At 47.2% G+C, this 24,836-nt stretch overlaps 1 protein-coding gene across 5 annotated transcripts in view; it reads left to right on the top strand.

Annotated features, from left to right (window-relative positions):
* RCL1 (RNA terminal phosphate cyclase like 1) overlaps positions 1 to 24,836 on the top strand; it is a 57,429-nt gene that overhangs the window by 14,471 nt on the left and 18,122 nt on the right. For 3 of the 5 annotated variants that reach the window (XM_042963376.1, XM_042963375.1, XM_042963377.1), the window contains exons 2-6: positions 1,905 to 1,976; positions 4,297 to 4,472; positions 9,640 to 9,714; positions 10,610 to 10,734; positions 23,530 to 23,655. In XM_042963376.1, the coding sequence (XP_042819310.1) occupies positions 1,905 to 1,976; positions 4,297 to 4,472; positions 9,640 to 9,714; positions 10,610 to 10,734; positions 23,530 to 23,655 (574 nt within the window). Of the gene's footprint in view, positions 1 to 1,904; positions 1,977 to 4,296; positions 4,473 to 9,639; positions 9,715 to 10,609; positions 10,735 to 15,369; positions 15,809 to 23,060; positions 23,183 to 23,494; positions 23,656 to 24,836 lie in introns of those variants that run through there. The other 2 variants (XM_042963379.1, XM_042963378.1) reach the window with 2 other exon arrangements.

Raw genomic sequence — 24,836 nt, 5'->3', positions numbered from 1 at the left:
TGGGTGGCTCGGTTGAGCGTCCAACTTCAGTTCAGGTCATGATCTCGCAGTTGGTGGGTTCGAGCCCCATGTCAGGCTCTGTGCTGACAGTTCAGAGCCTGGAGCCCGCTTCGGATTCTGTGTCTCCCTCTCTCTCTGCCCCTCCCCTGCTTATACTCACTCGCTCGCTCTCTCTCAAAAATAAATAAAACTGTAAAAACTTTAAGAACTCTATATAAAGAGGCCATAGAAGTCATTTTGTAGTTGAGTTATTTTCAAACTTTGGGATGCTGCCTAACACCACGACCAAGTACGCATACAGATATTTGTAAAGCATTAAGGTTTCGCCAACAGTTAACTCCGTACAGTTAACTCTGACATTGTTTATTCTATTCTGGTTTCGTTAAAAATGTTGATTGGGGACCCATTAAATGGTCTGCAGGACTCTGCGGTAGGTCAGTGCCTACAGTTAAGAGGTACCGTGATTTTCTGGAGGAGGTGGTGGACTCAGGATTAAACGGAGTTCGGCAAAGTGGCGTCCCTGGTTAGTGTGGACCGTGGAGAAGGACAGGCTTGCCCTCAGCCCCCGGCTTCGTCACTTGCTGGTCCTCATTCTCGGGCCCCAGCCTCCTATGAAATGGGAACAGCCCTCCCTGCCGTGGGGATTTGAGGATTAAATGAGAGAATGTCCGGCTGTAAGGCATGCTTTGATGCACACCTGCTGGAATTAGCCGTCGTTCCCTGTTCAGGGCTCGCCGGAGTCTCTGACTTCTAGCCCAGTGTTCTCGGTACGGATTGCAGCATCTACTGTGACGGGGGTGCGGGGACAGCAGTAAGTAACTGCACAGGTGGACGGGAATTGCTTAGCCCTCTGGATCAGTTCAGGCGGCTGCTGGGGTCTGTGCTGGAAACTTCTGTTAGCGTATAGAGGGGTGCAGACTGCCTAAATCGCCAGGTGGTGGCCATGCCTTTGGTGCAGAAAAGTTAGTCTTCCTGTCCTTGTTCACGGGCACAGGTTGACGCCAGAGAGGGAGTGAGAGAGAACGAGTGTGTGTGTGACCCACTTATGGGAAGGCACAGGACTTACAGGAAGTGCCGTCCTGCCTGAGTCTTCATTCTACCTCCTCTCCTTTTTCACATTTAAAATCCATTTCTTCCCCCTCGGCCCACCCCCCTTTTAAGTAATGCCCACTTTTTATGTTTTAGACGACAATCTGTCCGTAAAAGGAATTGAAGCAAATATGTACATCAAGATTTGAATAAGAAAGTTAAATTCGTACAATGTCCTACCATGAAGAGAAACCCATTCGTTAACACGTGGTGGTTTTTCTTGCAGTCTTTTTTTCACACATTAAAAAGAAGGTGACGGTAATATTGTACATTCAAGTATGTGTGTAATGAAATGAAAAACTAAACTGGGGTGATAGCTCCAGGTGAGTAAGAGGCGTGATGAGGGGAGAGAAGGGACAGTGTTGAGTGGAGGAAACCGGGACCCCTTACTGCTTCGGAGACTGGAGGGTGGCCTGCACATTCATCTGCCCTCTCAGGTGGGGAACAAATACGAAATTGACTCTAAAACTCTTCCCTCCTTTCTGCTGCTTCTCCCTTGTTTGGCATGCACGCCTGAGGTCAGAAGAACAGGCCTTTATGGGTGTTAGGCTGCTGAAATTAATACCCCGCTAGATGCAGGTAGAGTTGCTGTTTGTCGTGGAATATGAAAGCCGAATTGTTTCTCATAGTTCCACTAAACACAGACATGCCAGTCGGTGCTTTTCTGATGCTTCGGTTTCCTCAGCCAGTGGTCCCGGCCCTGTCCCGACTCGAACCCGGGTGTGGTGCAGGGGTCACGGACCTTCCACTGCAGTTCCCGGATGAGACCTCTTCTCTGGAAACGGTGACCAGTCTGTGTTCTCTTTCCCCCGCAGACTTTGAAGCCAGCTTCATAAGGCTGTTGGACAAAATAACTAATGGTTCTCGGATCGAAATAAACCAAACAGGTAAGCGCCGTCTCTTCCCATTCCTGAAAGCAGCCACGTGTGCTGCTGACCCGTTCCTCTACTTCTCGTGCCTCTTAACGGGATAAATATTCGGGTGGGAAGACCTGGCTTCCTGCCTGGAGAAGTCGACTGGAGACGTGTGTCAGATCTGCCAGCGCGAGGGGCGCACCCTTGACTGAGAGAAGTTAGAAGGCTGAACGTTTCAGCTCAAGCAGGCACCTCCTCTGCTTCAGCAACAAAAGTACTTCACGCCTAAAATCGATGTGCGGCTTTTCAAAGTCCGATTGTTTATTTTGTCACGATAAAATTTTACAACAAAGTCTGTGAGATAGTTGAACGCGCTGAATTTTATTTTATTTTTGTCTTTTAAAAGAAGCACGCACAAGCGTATGCAGAAGATGTGAAAATCCCTTCACCTGTTTCTTCTTCCAGCCCCGCCCCGAGGGGCCGCCGAGGTCATGGTCTGGGGCGTGTGCCCTGGTCTCTTTTCCACGCATTTGCTTGCACGGCGCTTCCGTATCTGAGACCAGCAGGGTCATGCTCTTCATGTTGTTCTGCAGCCAGCGTTTTTTCGCTGTCACCGAGGTCTCCGAGAACTTTCCCTGCCAGGCATACGCAGATCTATCTCGATATTTCATTGCACCTAGTAGAGTATTCTGGCGTGGGGATGCATGATCATTTATTTGATTGTTCCCTACTGATAAATATTTAGGTTCTTTTTAGCTGTTTGTTTGCTGTTAGAAACTCTTCTCGACCTTGTCAGGGAGACCATGGCAAACATCCTTTGGCCGGCTCCACGAGCTGTTCACCTTTGCACATGTATTCAGCAAAGGAAACCATGACCTTTCTCGTGCATTGGCTCTCTTAAGAAAGAAGACCAGCTTGGCCTGATAAGTGGCCCTTGTGTCACAGGAGATTCAGCGGCCTGTAGCCACATTCAGCCATGCCTTACGGAGAACAAGTTTCAGGCGTGAGACCTCAGGGGCTCGTTGCAAGCTGTCATTCCCTGAGTTCTCCTTGGCTTGTTTACTTGGAAATTGCTGGAGATTTTTAAAAAATTAAAAATTTTTAATATTGTTTTGCTGGAGATTTTTTTCAGCAATTTTTATCGGTGATTCAGAGGGTGCGTAATTCTTTTCTAGTCCTCTCTTCAGCTCAAGTTGGGAAGTAAGACATTTTACATGATCCTGCTTCCACCTCATGTGCCCTGTGCCCACCAGCGTAGAAGCCTTCAATTCTGATAATCTGACCAATTTGTCACCCTGTTAGTTTGCAGGCATAAACAGATTTGCAGAATTTAGTGGTTATGTATTTGTTTTTTTGTTTTTTTGTTTGTTTGTCTGTTTTTGGCTTTTTGACCTAAAGGATTGGTTTTAGACTAATCTAAAATTTAATTTAGACTAACTGATGTAGACTCTTTCCCACTTTGATCAGAACATGATTCTGATTGTGATCATTGGGATTTTGGCTTTTAATTTGGTAAAACCTACATTTATTTTATGAACCTCTCAAGAGTGGCTTTCCTTGTGAGGGACTGAGCGTAAATCTCTTTCCTCTAATGTTAAATGTATTGGTAAATTACGCCAGGAGACACTGACAAAAGATTTTGAGCAGCAGCAATACCATGTTCAGCCATTTATGCCCTCCCCCCAAAATCTAGAATATTTTACTTTGCTTTTCCTCTAATACATACACCCAGTAAGAAACTTTTTGGATGATACGGATATGGGAAAGAGTGAACGGAGATAATGGAGTTTCCACCAAAGCTATTCAATAATTTTAGATCTTTCTATTTGTTGTTATTAAATTTAAAAAGAGCTACTATTAATGGAATTAAGTGCCATGAAGTACTTGCCTTCTCTAGGAATCCTGTTGATGAGTGCAGTTTCTGGGAAATCTCGTTTCAAGCGCCTGGAAAGAAGCTGGTTGCTGATGTGACGATTTCAGCACATCATTCGCAGAGCCCTCCGCCAGCAGGCAGAGTGTGCTGTTGGAAGCCCATAGCGCCCGTTGGGATCTCTCCTCTGTGCCCTGCCACGACTTTGGCAATTCAGATGCTTAGGGAGGGGTTTAATTTATTACTGTTTATTAAATTACACTCACAGTTTATTATTGTTACAGGGGCTTGACAGTAATGAGTCAGCTTTTGGAAAAGTTAAGTGTGGGCTCTTAGGAATGGCATTTTGAACTTCTCGGATGCCCTTGTCAGACTTTCCCCTTGGGACTCACTGCTTTTGTTGCCTTTTTGACACTTCGTGTTTTTTGTTTTTTTGTTTTTTGTTTTTTCGGCTGAATGTGGCTCTTCCTCCTCCGGTATAAGGAACAACCTTGTATTACCAGCCCGGCCTCCTGTATGGCGGGTCCGTGGAACATGACTGTAGTGTCCTTCGCAGCATTGGCTACTACCTGGAGAGTCTTCTTTGCCTGGCTCCGTTTATGAAGCACCCGTTAAGAATTGTCCTGCGGGGAGTAACCAATGACCAGGTTGACCCTTCGGTGAGTAGTGAATAGTCTTGTCTCTTGTCACAGCCCAGCTTTTGAGAAGCAAGTTCCTGACAAAGCACAGGTTTCATTGTTGAGGGTCTCCGTTTTGTTATTTACCTTGAGATTTAGACATTAATCACCCCGGGAAGCAGATGAACCAAAATTTGCAATCATCAAATGCCGTGATGACTGTTAACATTCATCAAGGTGCCTTTCGCCGTCGTGTCTAAGAACCTTCAGAGCAGATGTGTGCAGTCTCATCATGGTTGACATGAAAAATGGCTCTGTTGGCTCCAGTGCTGGAGCGTGGATCTTCCTAAGGTCATGTGATGGCTGCGGCTGCAAGGCAGCAGACCAAAATTTCAGACAGAAAATAATAATATCTCCTTGGCATTGCTGTAGCATTATCTTGAGTTAACTCAGATTTTAACCATAAATTTTAGGGCTTTTCTTCTTCTGAGAAGAGTTTGCAGATTTAGAAAAAGGGCAGGGGCGGGGAAGGTATACGCGAACTCTGATAGTTTGTGGGCGCCAGCGACCTCCTTATTAAGCATGCTAATTTTCCTGCGTGTGTGGGGAGGATAGTTTAATATATACCTGGAATTTTCGTTGTGGCCACCACAGCTGTCTTAGAGTCATTCAAGGATGGGTTTTGTCGTGTGTGTGAGAGAGAGAGAGAGAGAGAGAGAGAGAGATACTAGAACAGTTCTGTCCAGGCCTGCCTTAGACCTTTCTTGCGGGGAGGGAAGGATCCCCTGCTCTCCAGAGAAGGTATCTGAAAACCCAAGGCCATGATGTGAAGTTCTTACCAAGGACACCTTACCAAGGCTCACCTCCACCGACTTGGGACCGGGACCTCGGAGAGGGTGGCTCCGGAGGCGGAATGGGAAGTGTGTGTAGCTTTTCTAGCCAGTAAAGACCAGTTAGGTGGCGCCTTGAGCCCCAAAGCGGAGACCGCTGGTGTTCACCAAGACATCTCGTAGGGGGGAAACGTGGTTAATGTGTTGCTAGGCACTAAGACACTTACTCCTCAATTCTTGGGAGTTCGGGTGCACAGACTCTTCCGAGGATCCTGGGTACAGTGCAAGACCTGAAATTGTCAGCTGTAAGGGAATGTGCACAGCCTCTTTAGAATTTTAAACTAGTTTCAAATGATTCCTTTTTTACTGCATTTTCTGACGATTCTAGGAAATGGGCCTTTCAGTTAGAAATGTGACAGGAGGCTTTTCACTTCTGGATTGGGGCGGGGGGAGCAGGGGCCTTGCATAATGGGAAAAAGCTCTGAAACATGAGGAAACTTGGGTACTGGCTGCCTCAGTTATGTACTCTTTTTTTTTTTTTTTCTATAATTGCCAATAATCTTAAAAGCTATTTGCACTGGCGTTATTAAAAAAAAGTTTTGTATGTTAACAGTGACAAAGATTAGTTGATGAATTCCCCAGAAATAATACTTGACTCTTGTGTGCAGAGTATTTAAAAAAAAAAATCTCTTTTCAGGTGTGGTGGGGTTCTGCTTTTTCTAGCTTCACGGCTAAAGTGACCTTGGTGAATACTTGACTCCAGCCTAGGATGAAAGAAATACACCTAATCCTGGATGAAGAGTGACTTCTTCAGCCTGTGGCTTCATTTCAAGCTTTCTCTGTGATGTTTGGCTTCCCCGATTCACGTCCGTTCAAGGAGTTTTGCCCTTCGGGATCTTGATCTCCTAAGGTGGACAGCTATGGAGGCAGCCAGGGGGGCTACGAGGGTACCCTTATCAGAGGTATAGGCAAAATGCTGAGGGCTGGGAGGGTTTTTTAGAGGAAAGGAGGCCACAGAGTCAGTCTTGGATTTTAGGAGGATGACTCCGGAGGCCAAGATGAGGATGAATTGGAAAGGTCTCAACTAGTTTGAACGTCATGGAGGTGGAAGTAGAAAGGAAGGGACAGATCTGAAGGACATTGTGGGGGGAGAGGTTTCTTAACTTGACAGCTAATTGGAGATGGGACAGGAGGAAGGAGTTATGAATAATTCCATGATTTCTGTCCTGGTTGACTTGAAGGGTAGAGATCAGATAGCATTTGATATGGGGAAGAGGAAAATTGTGGTAGGATGATGGATGATGTGTTTCACTTTCATTCTCTTCTCTGGGATATTGGTAGGATATCCACAGAGGTTGTCTAGCTGGCAGTTAGAAGTTATCGTCTGGGGTCTCAGAGACAGGTCACCAGGATCTCACCTATTGACAGTTACAACCCTAGGAGAGTGAGATGGACCAGTGCCGGGGTTGAACCCTGGAGGCTTTTTGACCGAATTAATCCTACAGGGGTTCCTCCTCTGGGCTGCAGTGTGCCGGTGTGTGTCTCTGAATTGGTGGTTCATGTTTGAGACCCCAGGTCTTACGTTACAGTAGGTCGACGTGGTGGCACTGGGTGGCCATCAGCCCGACCTGAGTGGCGTGGTCCTCTGGATGAGACGTGAGCTCTCCAGTTGGACACAGGCCTTAGCTGACCTCATCGTTCATTTAAATTCCCTTTCTGACCTCCATGGGCATTTGGGTTTTGCCCCATGGTCCCAGAGGCTGGGAGTAGGGGAAGAAGAGGAAGTGAATGAGGTGTGAGCGGGGAAGAGGGGCCAGAGACAGCGACCGTGGACATAGGAGGCAAGTTCTAAGAAGCGGGGGATGACTCACAAAGCCAGTCTTTGCAGGAGCCGACTTCGGGCTGGGTGGGGGGTTCGGCAGTGAGAAGTTGTACTGACCTCGAGAGAGCAGTGTCCTTGGACGATAAAGACAGCCATAGGTTGGGGAATGAGTAGCAGACAGATGAAGAACCGGGATGGTTAGAAGGTTAGATAGGATGATGGGGGTGTTTATAAGGCTGACTCCTGGAGCTGCTGGAGGGGTGAGGGTAAGACAGTAGAAGTGATAGGACGAGCCTTGTGAGAGAATAGGGACATTTTCCCTTGGGGACAGAAGGGCAGGGAGTAGGGAGAAATTCCGAGAAGAAAAGTTCAGGAGATCTTATCTGCATCTCCGTGATTCTGCACCAGAGCACAGTAGATATTTATTGGTGCCAACAAGCCGGTCAAATGGCAAGGAAGGTTCCAGTCTTTTTCAGTACCCTCCTGGAAGGGGAAAAGAAGTACGATCATGTCTCCTGTGTGCTGGGCCCCGTTGTGAGTGAACCTGTGTTCTTCTGTATGTATCCTTATTTACTGAATTCTTGAACCAACCCTGTGAGGTGGATGTTCTTATCACTGTTTCGGACAAGGTAGCTGAGAGCAGGTTTCTTCCTTTTCTCGCGTCGGCTTGGATCTGATCGCATTTCTGTCTGCTGACTGAACTGAAGGGTAATGCCTCTGCCATCAGGTGCCACTTGGACCAGACTTGGGCCTGTAATCGCAGAGTTCCAGCTCCATTTTCCTTAAGCAGAACTTGTAGACCATCCTCACTCTGCTAAAATGAGAGTGTGCACAGCGAGAGGGGTACGTCCAGTCCAGCCCCTCACTTTACGCAGGAGGCACCCACGGCCCTGGGGACGTGGGGAAGTGTCCAGGTCTCCCAGCTAACAAGAGGCAGAGAAGGACTCAAGCCTGCATCTGCTTTTCCGGCCCTAGTCCCACTGCACCAGGATGCCTGCCGTCCGGGGCAGCTAGAGGCTGATTCAGGAGATGGGACCCCCTTCAGCTACACTAGGGCTTCTGGCTGACCTTCAGAGTCCATTTGGCCTCGGCCTTTTGACTCCAGGTATAGGTAGGATGAGGCAGAAGGGATGCGCTGCTTTCTCCCCTCTCTCCCCGCCCTCTCTCTCCCTCTCTCCAGGCTGGGCGCCTGGGTCCCAGAGTCACTTCGTCGGCAGAGCAGCATGCGCCCCTCTACCCCCACTGTTCCCAGAGTCTGGGTTGGCCTGCTCCCCAGTTGCCCTTAATTCTAGCCTAGACTGGCTTCCTCTCGGTTCTGGCAGCCCCAAATGCATTATTTTAAGTTTGCGACACACGTTCAGCTTCAGTATTTAATGACATTAGCTAATCTTTAATGAGTTTTCCTCGTAACTGCTTCTGCCCCACCTGATCCATTCTGACCAGGTTCCTAGGCTTCAGAGGTCATTTCTGCCCCTGGTTAATTTTGTGGTCTCAGAATATTTAGTTAGGGCTGTTCTCTGCTATGAAGGCTTATTGGAGTCTCATTCTGTTGAATCTCAGCATGTTAGAGTTGGTGGCAGCTCGGAGAGAGACAGGCTGAGAGCCCCAGACCTTAAAGACCAGGAAATTCAGACAGTTGGGATTTTCTGACCAGAAGCCACACAGCTAACAGGAGATGAAGCCTGGACCGAGCCGCCCTGCCCCTGCCTAGGGGTCGCTCGCCCCTGCAGGCTGGAAAGCAGCTCTGTTCAGTTGGGAACAAGTAAGGGAGTGATTTTCCTTTCCTTCCCGAGTTGCTGTTGAGACAGCGTTCACTGACTTGTTCGCCAACCTGATTTGAATGTCACCCTTATTCCCTCTGGGGCATCCACAAATAAATAAGCAGAGGACCCCAGGCCCCCGAGGAGCTCTAAGGGAGGAGGTCATAACAGCCATGCTCGGCACAGCCCTGCCATCAACTGTGGGCATTGTCATTGCACTGTGGGGCTTCCCTGAGTCCAAGCCTACCTCCCCCGGCCTACCCCTTTGTGGACCGTCCCCTCCTGTGACTGCCTGTGTGGCACCCGCAGGACTCCCAGGTAGCCCCTGCTCAGGTTGCAGACTTCATTTGGTTTGCTTTGGCTTGGATTGCCACCAGCTCTCAGCACTAAACCATGTTGGAAAAAGAATAATAAAAAAGGCTGATATTTTCTTCTGTAACGCTTAGGCCTCTAGGAATGAGCAGAAGTCCCAGTTTGTTTTCTGGATGGGCCTAGCCATTTCTTGATGCTTTTTGCGTGATGCATGTGATACTCACGATGACTCACAGGGTAGATGTATGCTGTTATAAAGTGAGGAAAGAGGGGCTCGGAGAAGCCGGCAGCTTGTAAAATTGCAGTCTTATTTGGGAGCAGAGCCGGCCCATGCCCTCAGTTGTAAGCCCGCGTGCTTTCTCCTCACAGGACGACATCGTGTGCCCGGTTGCTGAACCTCATCCTGCTTTGTGGGCTCTTTGTTCTTCCCACTTCTCAAGGTTTAATTAAACTTTTTTTTTTTTTTTCCTGAAATAATTCCACAGGTTGATGTTCTTAAGGCAACAGCCCTCCCCCTGTTGAAACAGTTTGGAATTGACGGTGAATCATTTGAGCTAAAGGTAAGGATGCGTGTACCTTGTTGGCTGTATATATATGCGTACAACATATTCTCTTGTGAACTCATGGGAAGAGCCGTGTGACTCAGTGTGTCTGTGTGTGTCACATCGAACGTCTCCATTGAGAACACCCACGGGAGTCATGACCCCAACGTTACAGACTTGGAGCTGGAGAGGGACTCTTGAGTAATGACAGTCATAGTGGCCAGTTACTCGCACTTACTCCGCAGTAGGTGATGGTGTGAGTGCTGCACACGCGTCGGCTCCCTGAGTCCTCGTGGCATCTCCACTAGTGAGCAGTGGAGCCAGGGTTCTAGCCACACGCCCCCTCTGGTCGAATCATCAAGATGTAATTTGTCTCCAGGGCCTCCCAACCTGGATGCCCCTGTGAATGTTCAGTGTTTTCAAAATCTAGTAGAAGTAATTTAAGCATCTGTTTAAGCAGGGTTACATCAGTAACACTGGATATCTTAAGCTGTTTAGCATCTATTTCTTAAGTTAATGTTTTAAAACGGGGGAAATGACTTCATTTTTACTGAATAAAATGAGTTTTCATAGATCGGTTCATTGCACAGGAGGAGAAGCGGGTTCCTGACGGGTGAGAAATGGGATGAGCCAATGAGCTGGGCTAGTTGCTCACAGTTAGGATGAGGGGACAGGCCCTCGTGATGAAGTGGCTTCACTGTGACGGGGACGTGCTGGCCCGGAGTCACCGCTCAGCATGTGCCCTCTTGGTGCTAACTTAAGGTGCTGTCGGCATTGAAGGGGTTGACAAGGTGGGTACGAAAGAGCTCGCTGCCTCCCGAGGAAGAGCCCCTTGGCACAGAGCAGCCAGGTTGGGTGTCGGGGTCACGCGCTCCGCAGCATCGTCACCTCTTCTGTCTTTCCACCCGGGCAGGTTGTGCGACGGGGAATGCCTCCCGGAGGAGGAGGAGAAGTGTTCTTCTCCTGTCCTGTGAGGAAGGTCCTGAAGCCCGTTCAGCTCACGGATCCAGGGAAGATCAAACGTATTAGAGGAATTGCGTATCCTTTTGTTTGATTTAACTTTCTGTTCTTTGACTTGCCTCTCGAAGGGAAGAATGACTTATCACTTCCAACAGTTTACCTCTTTGCAGAGTTATTTACTTTTAGACAGCAGTCTTGGGGAAGTCTTAGCAGTGCAAAATGGTAATTGTTGGCTGAGATGCGATGTTTTATTATCCGTCTCACCATGACTAGACTGGTTCCTTCGTTGTTCTTTTTTAGTTCACGCTCAAGCAAACAACTCCAGGGTATGTCCTGCTCTCCTGGGGGCTTTGGTTTAGGGACCACCAACACACCCCTGATGAGGGGAAACCTACGCAAACACGTAATTCTGATCTAGTGTGTAAAGTGGTGTAGACAGGCACACAGTAGGTTGGGGAGCTAAGATACAGGATGGCACATTTTGTCTGGAGGATGTAGGAGGGCAGGAATAATACCTGTTTATTTATTTAAAAAAATTTTTTTAAACATTTATTTATTTTTGAGACAGAGACAGAGCATGAACGGGGGAGGGTCAGAGAGAGAGGAAGACACAGAATCTGAAACAGGCACCAGGCTCTGAGCTGTCAGCACAGAGCCTGACGCGGGGCTCGAACCCACGGACTGCAAGATCATGACCTGAGCTGAAGTTGGACGCTTAACTGACTGAGCGACCCAGGTGCCCCAGTAATACCTGTTTATTAAGTGATTACTTTGCATGCACTGTGATAATATAAGGGTATGCTTGCTTTTCTTTTGTTTTTAAACAACCACTTTATTGGGGCACCTGGGTGGCTCAGTCGGTTGAGCGTCTGACTTTGGCTCAGGTCATGATCTCATGGTTCACAAGTTTGAGCCCTGCATCTGGCTCACTGCTGTCAGCGCAGACCCTACTTCAGATCTTCTGCCCCCCCGCCCCCCACGGCCCCTCCCTCACTCATACTGTCTCTCTCAAAAATAATTAATTAATTAAAAACCATTTTATCGATGTATGATTTACGTACAAAAAGCTATACGGATTTAACGTGTACAGCTTGATGAGTTTGGAGATTAGCATATACCTGCAAAACCAGTAGCATAGTGCCTTAAACCTATTCGTTACCTCCAAGAGTTTCTTTCTGCCCTCTTGATTTTTTTTTTATTTTTACACTTTTTTTAGATTTTTATACTTTTAATTTTTTGTGGTAACATTTGATATAGGTCTACTCTTGTAGCAAATTTTTTTAAAAATTATTTTTTAAATTCCAGTATAATTATCTTAGCAAATTTTTTTTTTATAAAAAAATTTTTTTTAACATATATTTATTGTTGAGAGAGTATGAGCAGGGGAGGGGTAGAGAGAGAGGAAGACACAGCATGTGAAGCAGGCTCCAGGCTCTGAGATGTCAGCAGAGAGCCCGACACAGGGCTCGAACCCACGAACTGTGAGATCATGATCTGGGCGGAAGTTGGATGTTCAACTGACTGAGCCACCGAAGACCCCCAGCAAATTTTTAAGTGTATAGTGCAGACATTATGGCATATAGTGGATTTGTAGGACTTAATCATCTTGTATAACTGAAACTTTGTACCCTTTTACCAGCATTTCCACCTTTCCCCTTCCTTCCAGACTCTGGTAACCACCATTCTCTCTGCTTCTGTGAGTGTGACTATTTTAGATTCCTTCTATAAATGGAATTATGCAGTATTTGTTTTTCTCTGTCTGTTCTGTATCTTTCACCAAGTGTTATTTCAGTTAGCACGCTGTCTTCCTTATTAAACCATGTCACAAATGATAGCATTTCCTTTTTTTTTTTTTTAAGGCTTAATAATACTCTATGTATATAAATACTACATTTTCTTTATTTATCTTGCATTGGACATTTAGGTTGCCTTCATGTCTTGGTTATAGTGAATAACACTGAAATGAATGTGGGAGTGTATTCAGTTTCTGTGGATATGTACCCTATGTGGGATTGTGGGATCAATTTACATTCCCACCAACAGTGTATAAGGATTCCCTTTTCTCCACACTTTCAGCCATACTTGTTATCTTTTGTTTTTTGTTTTTTTATAATAACTGTTCCAACAAGCATGAGGTGATAACCCGTTTTGTTTTTTTTAAGATTTTAATGTTTATTTTTGAGAGAGAGAGGGGGGAGGGGGAGTCGGGGAGGGGCAGAGAGAGAGGGAGACACAGAATCTGAAACAGGCTCCAGGTTCTGAGCTGTCAGCACAGAGCCCGACACGGGGCTCAAACCCACAACCTGGGAGATCATGACCTGAGCTGAAGTCGGATGCTCAACCAACTGAACCACCCAGGTGCCCCTAACTCATTGTGGTTTTGATTTGCGTTTCTCATGATGAGTGATATTGAGCCCTTTTTCACATGAATGTATGAACATATCTGGTTCTTCTTTGGAGAAATATCTATTCAGGTCCTTTGCCCATCTTCTAATTGGATTATTTTTAGTTTGTTGCTGTTGAGTTGTATGGGTTTTTACATATTTTGGATATTAATCAGAGATATGAATTGCAGACATTTTCTCTCATCCTGTGGATTGCCTTTTCACTTTGTTGTTTCTTTTGCCCTTGTTTTGGTGCTCCATCCAATAAATCATTGTCAGTGCTAAGAAACTTTTCCCCTATGTTTTTTTCTAGAATATTTATGGTTTTAGGGTCTTACGTTTATCTTTAATCTATTTTGAGTTGATTTTTGTATGTGGTGTGTCTGTTGAACAGACTTGTAGGGGTTTATTTCTGGGCTCTCTGTTGTGTTCCATTGGTTTTTGTGGCAATACCATGCCATTTTGATTACTGTAGCTTTGTGATATATTTTGAAATCAGGAACTCTGATGCCTCCAGCATTGTTCTTGCTCAAAGTTGCTTTGGCTTTTTTGAGTCCTTTGTAGTTCCATATAAATTTTAGGATTGTTTTTTCTGTATCTGTTATTTTGTAAAAAAAAAAAAAAATCATTGGGATTTTGGGGTGCCTGGGTGGCTCAGTTGGTTAAGCATCTAACTTTGGCTCAGGTCATGATCTCACAGTTCGTGGGTTTGAGCCCCGCATCGGGCTCTGTGCTGACAGCTCAGAACCTAGAGCCTGCTTGCTTCAGATTCTGTGTCTCCATCTGTCACTGCCTCTTCCTGCTTGTGCTCGCTTGCATGCTGCACGCTCTGTCTCTCTCAAAAATAAAATAAATAAACATTAAAATAATATATCATTGGTAGTTTGATAGGGATTGCATTGAATCTATAGTTTACTTTGGGTAGTCTGGACGTTTTAAGAATATTAATTCTCTCAGTCCATGAATGTAGACTGTCTTTCCATTTATTTGTGTCTTTTAAAGATGTTTTTCATGATTGTTTTATACTTTTCAGTATACAGTTCTTTCACTTCCTTGGTGAAGTTTATTCTTACGTTTTTAGGTTTTTTGGATGCTTTTGTAAATAGGATTATTTCCTTGATTTCTTATTCAGATAGCTTATTGTTAGTGCACAGACATGCAACTGATTTTTGTACGTTGAGTTTGTATTCTGCAACTTTTAAAAATATTTATTCCAGTAGTTTTTTTGTTTGGGGGGTGATTATCTTTAGGGTTTCTACATGTAAGATCAGGTCATCTGCAGTCAGATAATTTTACTTCTTCCTTTCCAGTTTGGGTTCCTTTCATTTCTTTTTCATGCTTAATTTCTCTGGCTAGGATTTACAGTACCATGCTGAATAGGAATGGAAAGCGTGGCTATCCATGCTTGATTCCAAATTGTAGAGGAAAAGCTTTCAGTTTTCCATCGTTCCTGAAGATGATGTTAGCTGTGGGCTTTTCATGTATGTCCTTATTGTGTTGAGATAAGTTTCTTCTATACTTAATTTGTTGAGAGTTTTTAATTGTGGAAGAGTATTGAATTGTATCAGATGCTTTTTCTGTGTCTGTTGAGACAATCATGTGATTTTTATTCTTTATTCTGTTAATGTGGTTTATCACGTTAGTTGATTTGCATACATAGAGCCATCTTTGCATATCAGGGATAAATCCCACTCGGTCATGTTATATGAACCTTTTAATGTATTGTTGAATTTAGTTTACTAATATTTGTTGATAATTTTTGCATCCATGTTCATTAGGGATATTGGCCTGTAGTTTTCTTTTTTGTAGTGTCTTTATGGTTTGGCTTTGGTATCAGGGTGACACTAGTTTCATAAAATGAATTTGGAAGTGTTCTCTCTTTGATGTTTTTGGAAGTCTAAGGATTGGTATTTGTCATTTAAATGTTTGGTAGAATTCAAATTTAACCTCGAATTTGTTTCGAGGTTTTTGATTACTGATTCAGTCTCCTTACTTGTTATTGGTCTGTTCAAGCTCTATTCTTGATGCAGACTTGGTAGAATTTATCCATTTCTTCTAGGTTGTCCAATTTGGCATGTAACTGTTCATAATAGTACCTTATTATTTTTTTTTACAAATTGTGGCATCATTTAGAATGTCTGTTTTCATTTCTGATTTTATTTACTTGAGTCTTTGCTCTTTTTTTCTCAATCTAACTAAGGGTTTGTCATTTGTTTATCTTTTCAAAAAACTGATTCTTCTGTTGATTTTTTTCCCGTTGGTTTTTGCTTTTCTGTTTCACTTGTATCTACCCTATTATTTATTTCCTTCTGCTAACTTTGGATTTTAGTTCTTCTTTTCCTAGTTCCTTGAAGTGTAAAGTTCGGCTGTTTATTAGAGACCCTTCTTCTTTTGTAGAAAGAATGTAGGTCCTTATCACTATAAAATTCCTTCTTGGTACTCCTTTGCTCAGTCGCAAAAGTTTTGGTATGTTGTGTTTTCATTTTTGTTTGTCTATAGATTTTCTAGTTTCCCTTTTGATTTCTTCTTTGACCCCTTGTATGTTCAAAGATGTGTTCATTTTCACCGGTTTGTAGATTTTCCCATTTTCTTGCAGTTATTGATGCCTACTTTCGTTCCATTGTGGTTGGAAAAGGTAGCTGAGGTGATTTCAGCCGCCTTAAACTTGTTAAGACGTGTCCTGTGACCAACCTTGTGATCCTGGAGAATGTTCAAGTAAGAAGAATGCGTGCCCCTCTACTGTTGGGTGAAATGTGCTCTGGATGTCTGTGAGTTCCATTTGGTTGTGTTGTTCAAGTCTTCTGTTGCCTTACTGATTTTCTTTCTGGATGTGCTATCCATTGTTGAAAGTGGGGTATGAAGTCTTCAATTGCTGTTGTATTGCTCTTTTTTCAGATCTGTTGATGTTTACTTTATATATTTAGGTGATCTGAGTGAGTGCATATATAATTGTTACGTCTTTCTGTTGAATTGACCTTACATTGTATGATCAACTTCTTTATCTCTTGTGACTTTAAAACATTTATTTATTTATTTTTATTTATTTAGAGCATGAGTGGAGGAGGGGGGCGGAGGAAGGGAGAGAATGTTTTCTTTTTTTTTTTGAGAGAGAGAGAGTGCGAGTGAGTGGGGCAGAGAGGGAGAGAGAGAATATCTTAAGCAGGCTCCACTCCAGGCTTAGCGTGGAGCCCTGTCTCTTGTGACCTTAAAGTCTTGTTGGACTTAGTGTCTTTTGTTTGATGGAAGGTTAGTCACTCCTCCTCTCTTTTGGTTCCCATTTGCACGGAATATCTTCACTTTCAGCTTATATGTGTGCTTATATGTTAAAGCGGGCCGTTTGTAGACAGCATATAGTTGGGTCTTGTTGTTTTACCCATGCAGCAACTTTTGTTTCTTCTGATTGTGAAGGTTAATCCGTTTACATTTGAGACACTTTATTTTTAAGCCTCAAAGTGACTTCTGAGTTTACTTGCATTCTGTTTTGCAGATGGGGAAACTGAGGCTGCACCTTATGGAATTTGTATCCACATAACACTGCTCATGACGGCAGAGCTGGGATTTGAGCTCTGTCTGATCGCAGCCCGGACTTTTAACCTCTGCCTTTTCCTATAGGAAGGGAAGGCGTTGGGACTGAGCTTTGAAGGCTGGAGGCCTGTGAAGCAGAGCAAGGAGGGAATGCTTGTGCACATGTCACAGTGCACAGCGGTTCTGGGAGTGGCAAGCCGTGCAGTGTGGCCTCAGTGCAGGTTGCGCAGTGGTGTTTGGTAGTAGAAGATGGAGATGGAAGAAGTAGTGGATGATGGGGCCGGAGCCAGTGAAGATTAAAGACCACGTGGAGGGAGTTGGCTTTTGTTCCAGAGTCAGCAGTTATCTAGAGAGAGAATTTCCATGTTAAGACCATAACTTTGGTGATGCTAAAAGAACTTTTGGCTGCTTTTTAGAAGGTTCAAGTAAAAAAACAAAACAAAAAACATCCTATCACCTAGTGGCGACCACTTACAGGCAAAGATGCTAGAGAGTCATTGTGCCCTGAAGAGCCTGGGTGAGGGTTGCTGGTTTACAGAGATCCTGGGGGCAGCATGTGGGGGATGCCGTCACCACCTGGCTCTGTGATAGGGGGACAGGGGGGTCCTTGAGGGCGATTCTGATGTGTCTCCTGGCACCTGGACAGAGATATACGTTCTGACAGTAGCTGTGTGTTTGCCGGGGGGTGGGGTGGGGGGGGGGCAGTGGGGATATAAGTTCAGTTCTTTTCCTGCTGGGTTCGAGGGCCCTTCGTGTGGTTACAGGGAGATAGGCCTAGAAAGGAAATTAGAAATGCACACCTGTAACCTGGGGGCCAGGTGAGAGCCCAAAGTGGGTGATTTGGAGTTGGTTACTGTGTAGTGTGCGGGAGAGGCGGGTGGCGGGTGGATCCCTGAGAAGCCACTAAGACTTGAAAGCAAAAGCAAAGTGCTCCCAGGGCACCTCGGGAGCTCAGTTGGTTAGGCATCCACCTCTTGATTTCAGTTCAGATCGTGATGTCATGGCTCATAAGACTGAGCCTCATGTTGGGCTCTGTGCTGACAGCGTGGGGCCTGCTGGGGATTCTTTCTCTCTCTCTCTCTCTCTCTCTCTCTCTCTCTCTCTCTCCCCCCCCCTCCCTCCCTCCCTCCCCTCCTTCCTTCTCCCCTCCCCTACTCATGTTTGAGAGCACGCACTCCCTCTCAAAATAAACCAAAAAAAAAAAAAAAAAAAAAAAAAAAGAAGGCCAAGTGCTCCCGGGAAGGGGGACCAGGGAGAGTCAAGGGGTTGAGAGGAGAATAAAGAAAATGCAGTTTCTCAGAAGTCCTGGTTGGACGCCCCCCTCCCCTGCCCGAGGAGCCCAGAGGAGTCAGCCTGAGGCTGGAGAATGCTCTGGGCAGCTCACGGCCAAGGAGGAGCTCCTTCCAGAGAGGAGGAGCCAGCCCCAAGACCAGTTCCCGGCTGAGGCTGAGGGGTGTGACCCGGAGGGCTGTGGTGCAAAATGGAGGTTGCTCTGTCAAGAGTCTTGACCGGAAAGAGAAGCAGGAGGAAAGATAAGCGGTTACTTGCCATATGGAGATGGAGAGAGTTGAGAAGATTCCCTCCCTTTCCGAAGAAAAGGTTGGTGCTGATCTGAGTACTGCTGTTGATCAGGTAGATCTCTGGATGAGAGGGAGGCTCATGCAGCAGGGTAGCAGTGATAAGGTGCTGGGATCAGACGTGAGTTCCGACTCTGGCTTTGCCGCTCAGGTATGACAGGATTTCGGCCCAAAGCCTTGGTTGACCCGCATGTCACTGGGCACTTTACAGACACCGTGTGGGGCTGCCGTGAAGGTTGAGTGAGGTGATAGATGCATAGTACGAGGCACTGGGCTGGTGTGTGAGTAAGCATGTGGTAAGTTGCAGCTACTGTTATTTTTATTATTATTGGAGAGGGTGTGGGTTGAAGATGGCAGGTATGTGGTGAGGACAGCTCTAAATCGAGCCGCCTGAAGGTGGTAGGAAGGGGGGTGGGAACAGTTCCGTTTTCAAGAGTTAGGTTGGGATTGAGGACAAGGGCAATAGCGGAGGTATGAGGCAGTGTGACAAGTGTCAGGATGTGCTCTGGCAGTGGGGTGCAGTGACTGAGGAGAAGAGCAAGTCTGTGTGACAGCAGTGAGGGCTCAGCCCGAGATGGTGACCATTATGGTGTCGGCTTTGTGACTGTGTGGCCGTGTCTGGCGGCAGTCGGCAGCCTGGAGGGCAGAGAAGAGAAGGCCAGACGGCCACTCTCAGCTAGGGCTGAGTGTGGATGACGGGGTGAATGACTGGTGCAGGGGATAGGTTAGAGGGACTGGGGGGGGTGGGTATTGTTGCAGTGACAGACGGGTGCTCCTGGCCGAGTCCTGTGGCAGGGGCTGGCCAGCCTGGAGAAGGCAGGCGGTCACGGGGTTGGAACCCTTAATGGATTTAAAGGTTGAATGTAAATAGCCCTAAAGGTTGAGTGGAAGTAGGTGTGTGTGCTGGGTGGAAGAACAAGAACTTGTGTGTGGGGAGTTGTCTTTGGGGGTCTCGGATATTGAAAGTAGTACGATTCCAGAGGCCGACAAGATCTGGGTCAGGGCAGGCATTGGAGGCCCGAGGGCTGGATGGCTTGCGCAGTGACTTGCCTGGTGGGAGTTTGACAAAAGGGAGAGATCAGGATGTCTTCTTCCCAGGGGTGGGATAGGTGCCTAAAGTCAAGTTTTATGTTTCTCAGGAGGTTTGGGCATAGTCCTCCTGGGAGGAAAAGAAACGTGGTGTGGACTGACTCTTCGGAGGCCTTGATTAGCTTGAACAGTGAGCCGTGAGGACTCGGATTAGCTGGGGAAGCCGTTGTTGAGACAGAGGGTGCCGCCCGGAGTTCTTTGCAGGAGCCCTCGGGACCAGAGGAGCCTGTCACCGAGCTTCCCGCGCTGTGACCTGTTCTCTCTGCGTGGCTCCCCTGGGGCCCATCTCAGGGCCACGCCCAGCACCTCTGTCCCCGGAGCCCCCAGGTTGGCGCACAGTTGTATGGCCTTTCTAAGGTGATGTTCTCTGTGGAGAGATGGAGATGCCGTGCAAGTAGGAAGGTTTTTTTAGTTTTCTCTTTAACCAAATACGCATGCACTTTTAGCTCAACCTTATTCTTGTTAACAGGCTCCTGTGTTTTGCCATGTAAATAACCCAGAACGAAACCCTGCTGGTGGCCGTTTGCCTCTGTTGCTGGAAAGTGCGGCAGTCGGTGGCCTTGCGCGTGAAATCCTGCCCACATTCCGGGCCGTTTCAGTTTGATTTTTCTCATTTGAGATTTGTGTCCTTCATGCTGTCTCGTGGCAGTGAGCCCTGCTCGGGGCCCATTCTCTGTAGTCTGGAAACGTGATTTGCAGAGTGTGCTGTTTGTTTTGACACAGTCTTGTGGTAACGACATGGGTTCCACGGAGGCTGTCACGCTGGGGTCTCCCCGAATGGTGTCCCGCGTGTGCACACGCCCTGTGAGTGAACCTTTGATGAGGACACTGGGAGGTGGGGAAGGCTCGGGGGTTGTGCAGAGGAGACGGAGAAAGCCGGAAGAGCCCCGGGCGGCGGGCCGTCCCTCCCTGCTTCTCCCTCCCGTGTTCTTTGAGCCTCCCTGTATAGAACCGGCGCCAGGAAGACCCCGAGGAACTCCTCGTGTGGGGCCGGGGCTGGGACCCCTGAACCCTCCTCCCAGCTCCTCGGGGAAGGAGCCACGGTGCCCTTGCTCAGATTCCTGTCTGCAAACCAGATGTGAGCTGCCCCTCTCACGGACACCCCAAAGGAATGTGGGTTTGAACTGAGATCGCCTTCCTGGCCAGTTTTGGAGCCTGGGAAAAAAAGAGCCGCCTTCGGCAAAACGCTCTAGCTGGTTTTGTGGTTTTTGTAGTTCCAAGTCCGGTTGACTGTGGGTCTGAGCTTGGAGGTTGTACTCCCCATGGGAGGGCCGGGGTTAGAAGAGCCGGCCCTGCTCTTGTGGCTTTAACTGAGGGCGCGTCTTTTCCCTCCCTGACTGGCCAGGTCCTGGGCAGGAGCTGGTGTGGGTTCCTGCCAGCAGCTGTGACTGGATGGTGTGGTTACCTTTTATTTAATGCCACCCACTCTCCTCTCCCCCTGCCTGAGGGGGGTGGTGGGGAGAAGGGGGACGCTCTGTTTCCAGTTTGTGGCGCTGTCCCAGAAGCTCATGATTTGGTACCTAAGAGTCAAATGAAGAAGCTGGGGTGGAGGCCCAAGATGGCAGTGAGTTAGAATTTGTAGGACAAACTGGTTTCCTTTCTCTGATTGTAGGGAAGGTACGTAGAGCATCAATCTGCGTCTCTCTCTTTCCACACCCACACCCGTGTGTGCCTTCTCTGACCTGGAACGCCAGTGAGGGATAGTAGGGCCTAGAACTGTGAAATTGTCTCTCCCGGTTATGGGAGTTCTTAATATGGTATTCACGTATGGGCTTCAGAAGGTTCACATTCTCCTGAAACTGCCTGCAAAATTACGTGGGCATGTTTCTTGAGGGAGGGGCCGTAGCTTTCATCAGGTTCCCAGAAGGATCTCTGATTCCTGAAAGGATAGCAGCCTCTGCTTTGAGATTTGAGTCTTGGGCCTGAAAAGCAGTGACTGGCATTCGTGGGGTTCCCACCACACACAAGGCATCGCCAGGCATTCACGTGCATTCTTTCTTTTGAGCCTCTAAACCCTGGTGGGGGGGGGGGAGAGTATTTTGATTATCCCTCTCTCACTGATGAGGAGGTGGAGCCCCTCATGTGTCTAGCACACTAGACACAGAATGATGGTTCACTGGAGCTGGGACTTGAACACGGATGGTCCGATTCTGGAACTCAGCCTCCACACCGCGCTAGGTGGTTCCACAGTGAGTCTGGGGTGTAGCCGCCCTGTCCCTCTGCACTGCCAGGGTTCTGATGTAGGACTCCACTGGCCCTGAGTTGGAACAGTTACCCACCTGGTTTCCACATCTCTGGAGGGGCTGGAGGGAGGAGGTTGTCTTTGTGAGGTCAGATCTGTTTAATTTGTATCTCCGTTCTGTGACTCAGTTGTGCTCAGTGTAAGCTCCGGAACTAGGAATCCATGGCCCTGGCCCCTGGGGTCACCGTGAGCATAAGATCAGTTATTAATGTACCTGAAAGGATTTTGGAAGCCGTGGATGCCGTGGGATTATGTCAGGACAGTGGCGTTGGTGCTCTCCTTAGGAGAGTGGACAGCCTCGGGCTCAGAAGGACAGCACCTGCCCGGTCCAAAGGTAGGAGACCCGGCACTGTTTATCTCAGCTGCCTGTGGTCAGAAGTACATTCTGGACAGAGGTGGTGATGTAACCGGGCTTGGTGTGGGTATTGAAAAATTCCTCTTTGCTCTTTCCCCATTTTAGGTTTGCCCTTTGTGTCAAGTCAAATATTTATCGAGTGTTTCTGAGTACAGAAATAGGGTGTGAGAGTCATCGGAGAGCTCTGCTCTGTACAGAAGCAGAGCCCCTCTCCTTATGGAATGCATGGTCTTGTTGACGGGCAAGGGCAGCACGTGTGTAGATGAAGAGAGGCGTATGGTAAGGTCAAGAGGAGACCACAGCCCGGCACTGGCTGGAGGGTGTTGGGGAGAGAAGGGGAGCTCGGGGCTGGGACAGTGAAGGGAGGCAGTTCAGGTGGAAGAATCTGGACAGTTTGGGCGAGTGGCGGGGTGCCGAGGTGGGGACGAACCCTGAGCAGACTGATCATAAGATCTGGGAGGACCCGGGCTAATTGGCAGAGTCTCACCGCCATGAGGAAAGGTTGATCTTCCGGCGAAGGTGCCAGACGGATCAGAAAGCGGAGCTGGGTGCCAGCCGCGTTCTTTGCAGTCTCTGAGCATTTTGTTTCTGCAGCTCGAATGGAAATGGAATATGTTATTGACAGTAATTTTTGAGCAGCTGGGCTGGACTGGGCAGACCACACCCCCTGTTCTCCCTGTTGGGAGTTGCTGTGTGGGGTGTGTATTGGGGTAGTGGGAAGATCACATGTCCTTACTCGTCCATTTCTCTAGGCTCTTGTCCCACGTACGTAGCCACCTCTTTCTTGACTGAACGTCGCGCATCGAAAGTGCTCCGTACTGAATTTTTGATTCGTGGGGTTGAGGAGAGCCGGTCTCCATAATGAAGTCAAATTTTAGATAATTGTTTCCACTTCCTTAAAAACCAGCCTTTTCGCTTGAGTTGCTGATGTCTTTCTCCTTCTCTCTCTGGGGGTGCCCTGGTGTAAAAGTGCCAATTATCAGTATTTTGACTGTAAGGTAGCAGTTGTGAGGAGCCTGTCTTGTCCACAAAAGGAGTGATTGATACTTAAATAATTGAAAATAGGCTCTGTTACAAAAACACCCTGTTTAGATCTTTATAAACAGCTACTGTACTGTCTTTCACTGATCTTTTTCTGCTTTTCCTGTCAACAGAACGGGGGGGGGGGGGGGGGGGCGGTGGATTGGGATTGGCCCTGGTGAGCCCCAGGGTGGTGTCTGTTCTGTCCTCAGGTTCTCAAGGGACAGACTCATCGGTTCCAGCAGTGGGGGGTGGTCAGACAACAAACACTTCAAAGCGAGCTCGGCTCATGCCAGACAGACAGGCGGTCTTCTTCTCTTGTTCCAGAATTGAGGTGAACCATTTCTAGGGGAAGGGAGGGGCATTGGGTAGGAAGTCTAGAGCAGGGTTGGGAACTTGTTATTTTATACTTTCCAACTCTCTATATCTGGGTGTTTCTCACTGTGATCCTTTTATATAATAAGAATATAAAAGTTATATACTAATACGATAACAATTGATGGAAATGCTCTAAAAGTTGAGTTAAAGTGTTACCAAGTTAAGCGATTAAAGACGGGTGCAAAGTAGAATGGCATTGGGAGCCCCGATGTGTTACAGTTCCGCGGGTAGCTGCTGGCTTCAGAACTGACTTTCCTCTGTCCTGGAGTGTGAGCAGGACGCACCCTTAACTGCAGACCGCAGGTACTCCGTGCGTGTGTCACCGCAGATGGCAAACCGGATCGTGGATTCTGCAAGGAGCATCCTCAACAAGTTCATCCCCGATATCTACATTTACACAGACCACATGAAAGGAGTCAGCTCTGGAAAGTAAGTGTGCACGTCCAGAGCCTAATTCTGCAGCTACCCCAGCCTTTTTCCAGTCCTGTTCTGATCGAAATGACAGCTGCCAGCTGTGCTACAGGGCAGCCAGAGGGGAATGATTTCAGAGTTAATTTCCTCCCGACTTACTGCCATCGTCACCTGCAGGCATCTTTGGAGCGCCTGCCGCATGAAAGGTGTCACAGTGGCCAGTGCTGGAGATGAGGGGTCCAGACCCTGGCCTGGGGGAGTTAAAACCCAGGTGCTTCCAGCTTTAAATCACATCTGTTCCCACAAAAAATTAAACGAAACAAGTTCGGGGCACCTGGGTGGCCCAGGTGGCTGAGCGTCCGACTGTTGATTTTGGCTCAGATCATGATCCTGGGGTCGTGGGATCGAGTGCCAAGTTGGGCTTCTTGCCGACAGTGTGGAGGCTGCTCGGGATTCTCTCTCTCCCCCCTCTCTGTCTCCCCCTCTCCTGACTTGTGCGCGCTCTCTCTCGAGCTCTCTCTCACTCTTAAAAAAAAAAAAAAAGTTTATAAAGTAAACAAGTTCTCCCACCCTGAGTAAATAACAGTTTAGGGGAAAATGTCCTCTGCCACTGGTCCCAGCCAGTTGGCTTCCCTCTCCATCGAGTGGAACAACACTCTTAGAGCCAGAGAGGGTTGTTATTGCAGATTGGAATTGGGTTTAATTAAACCTTTGTAGAAAACCTCACTTTAGAAAATAAAAAGTTAATGATGATCTGTGTAATGAAAATACTTGTTTTAGGCTTTTGGTTGTATATTTAGAAACCAGTAAGTTAGGCAAGCAATTAAGAACTAATTTTTTTATTATGGAAATGTTAAATACACAGAGAAGTTGAAAGGCTAGCACAGTGAACACCTGTGTATTCCTTCTACTTCTAGTTAACAGTGACTGTTTTGCCAAATCGGCTTTACTTGTGTGTGGGTTTTCTGTGTTCTTGTTTTTGCTGAATCATTTCAATGTGAACGACAGGATCACTAACGCTGGGGAGTCTGCAGCTTGTAGGCTGTGTCTCCTAAAAATAAGAACATCAGGGATTGACTTGTGAGTTCAGACCTCGGTGTTTCTCTGAGCAGGAAGTAGCACACACCCACCCTTGTCCGCGGCCCTTGGATCTGAGCTTTGTTTTGACTTCGGCCGAAGAAGGAGAGCGCAAAGGAGGG

Source organism: Panthera tigris, chromosome D4, assembly GCF_018350195.1.
Source record: "Panthera tigris isolate Pti1 chromosome D4, P.tigris_Pti1_mat1.1, whole genome shotgun sequence".
NCBI lineage: Eukaryota > Metazoa > Chordata > Mammalia > Carnivora > Felidae > Panthera > Panthera tigris.
The sequence above is the reverse complement of the archived record's forward strand: the minus strand, read 5'-3'. Positions and strand labels throughout refer to the sequence as shown.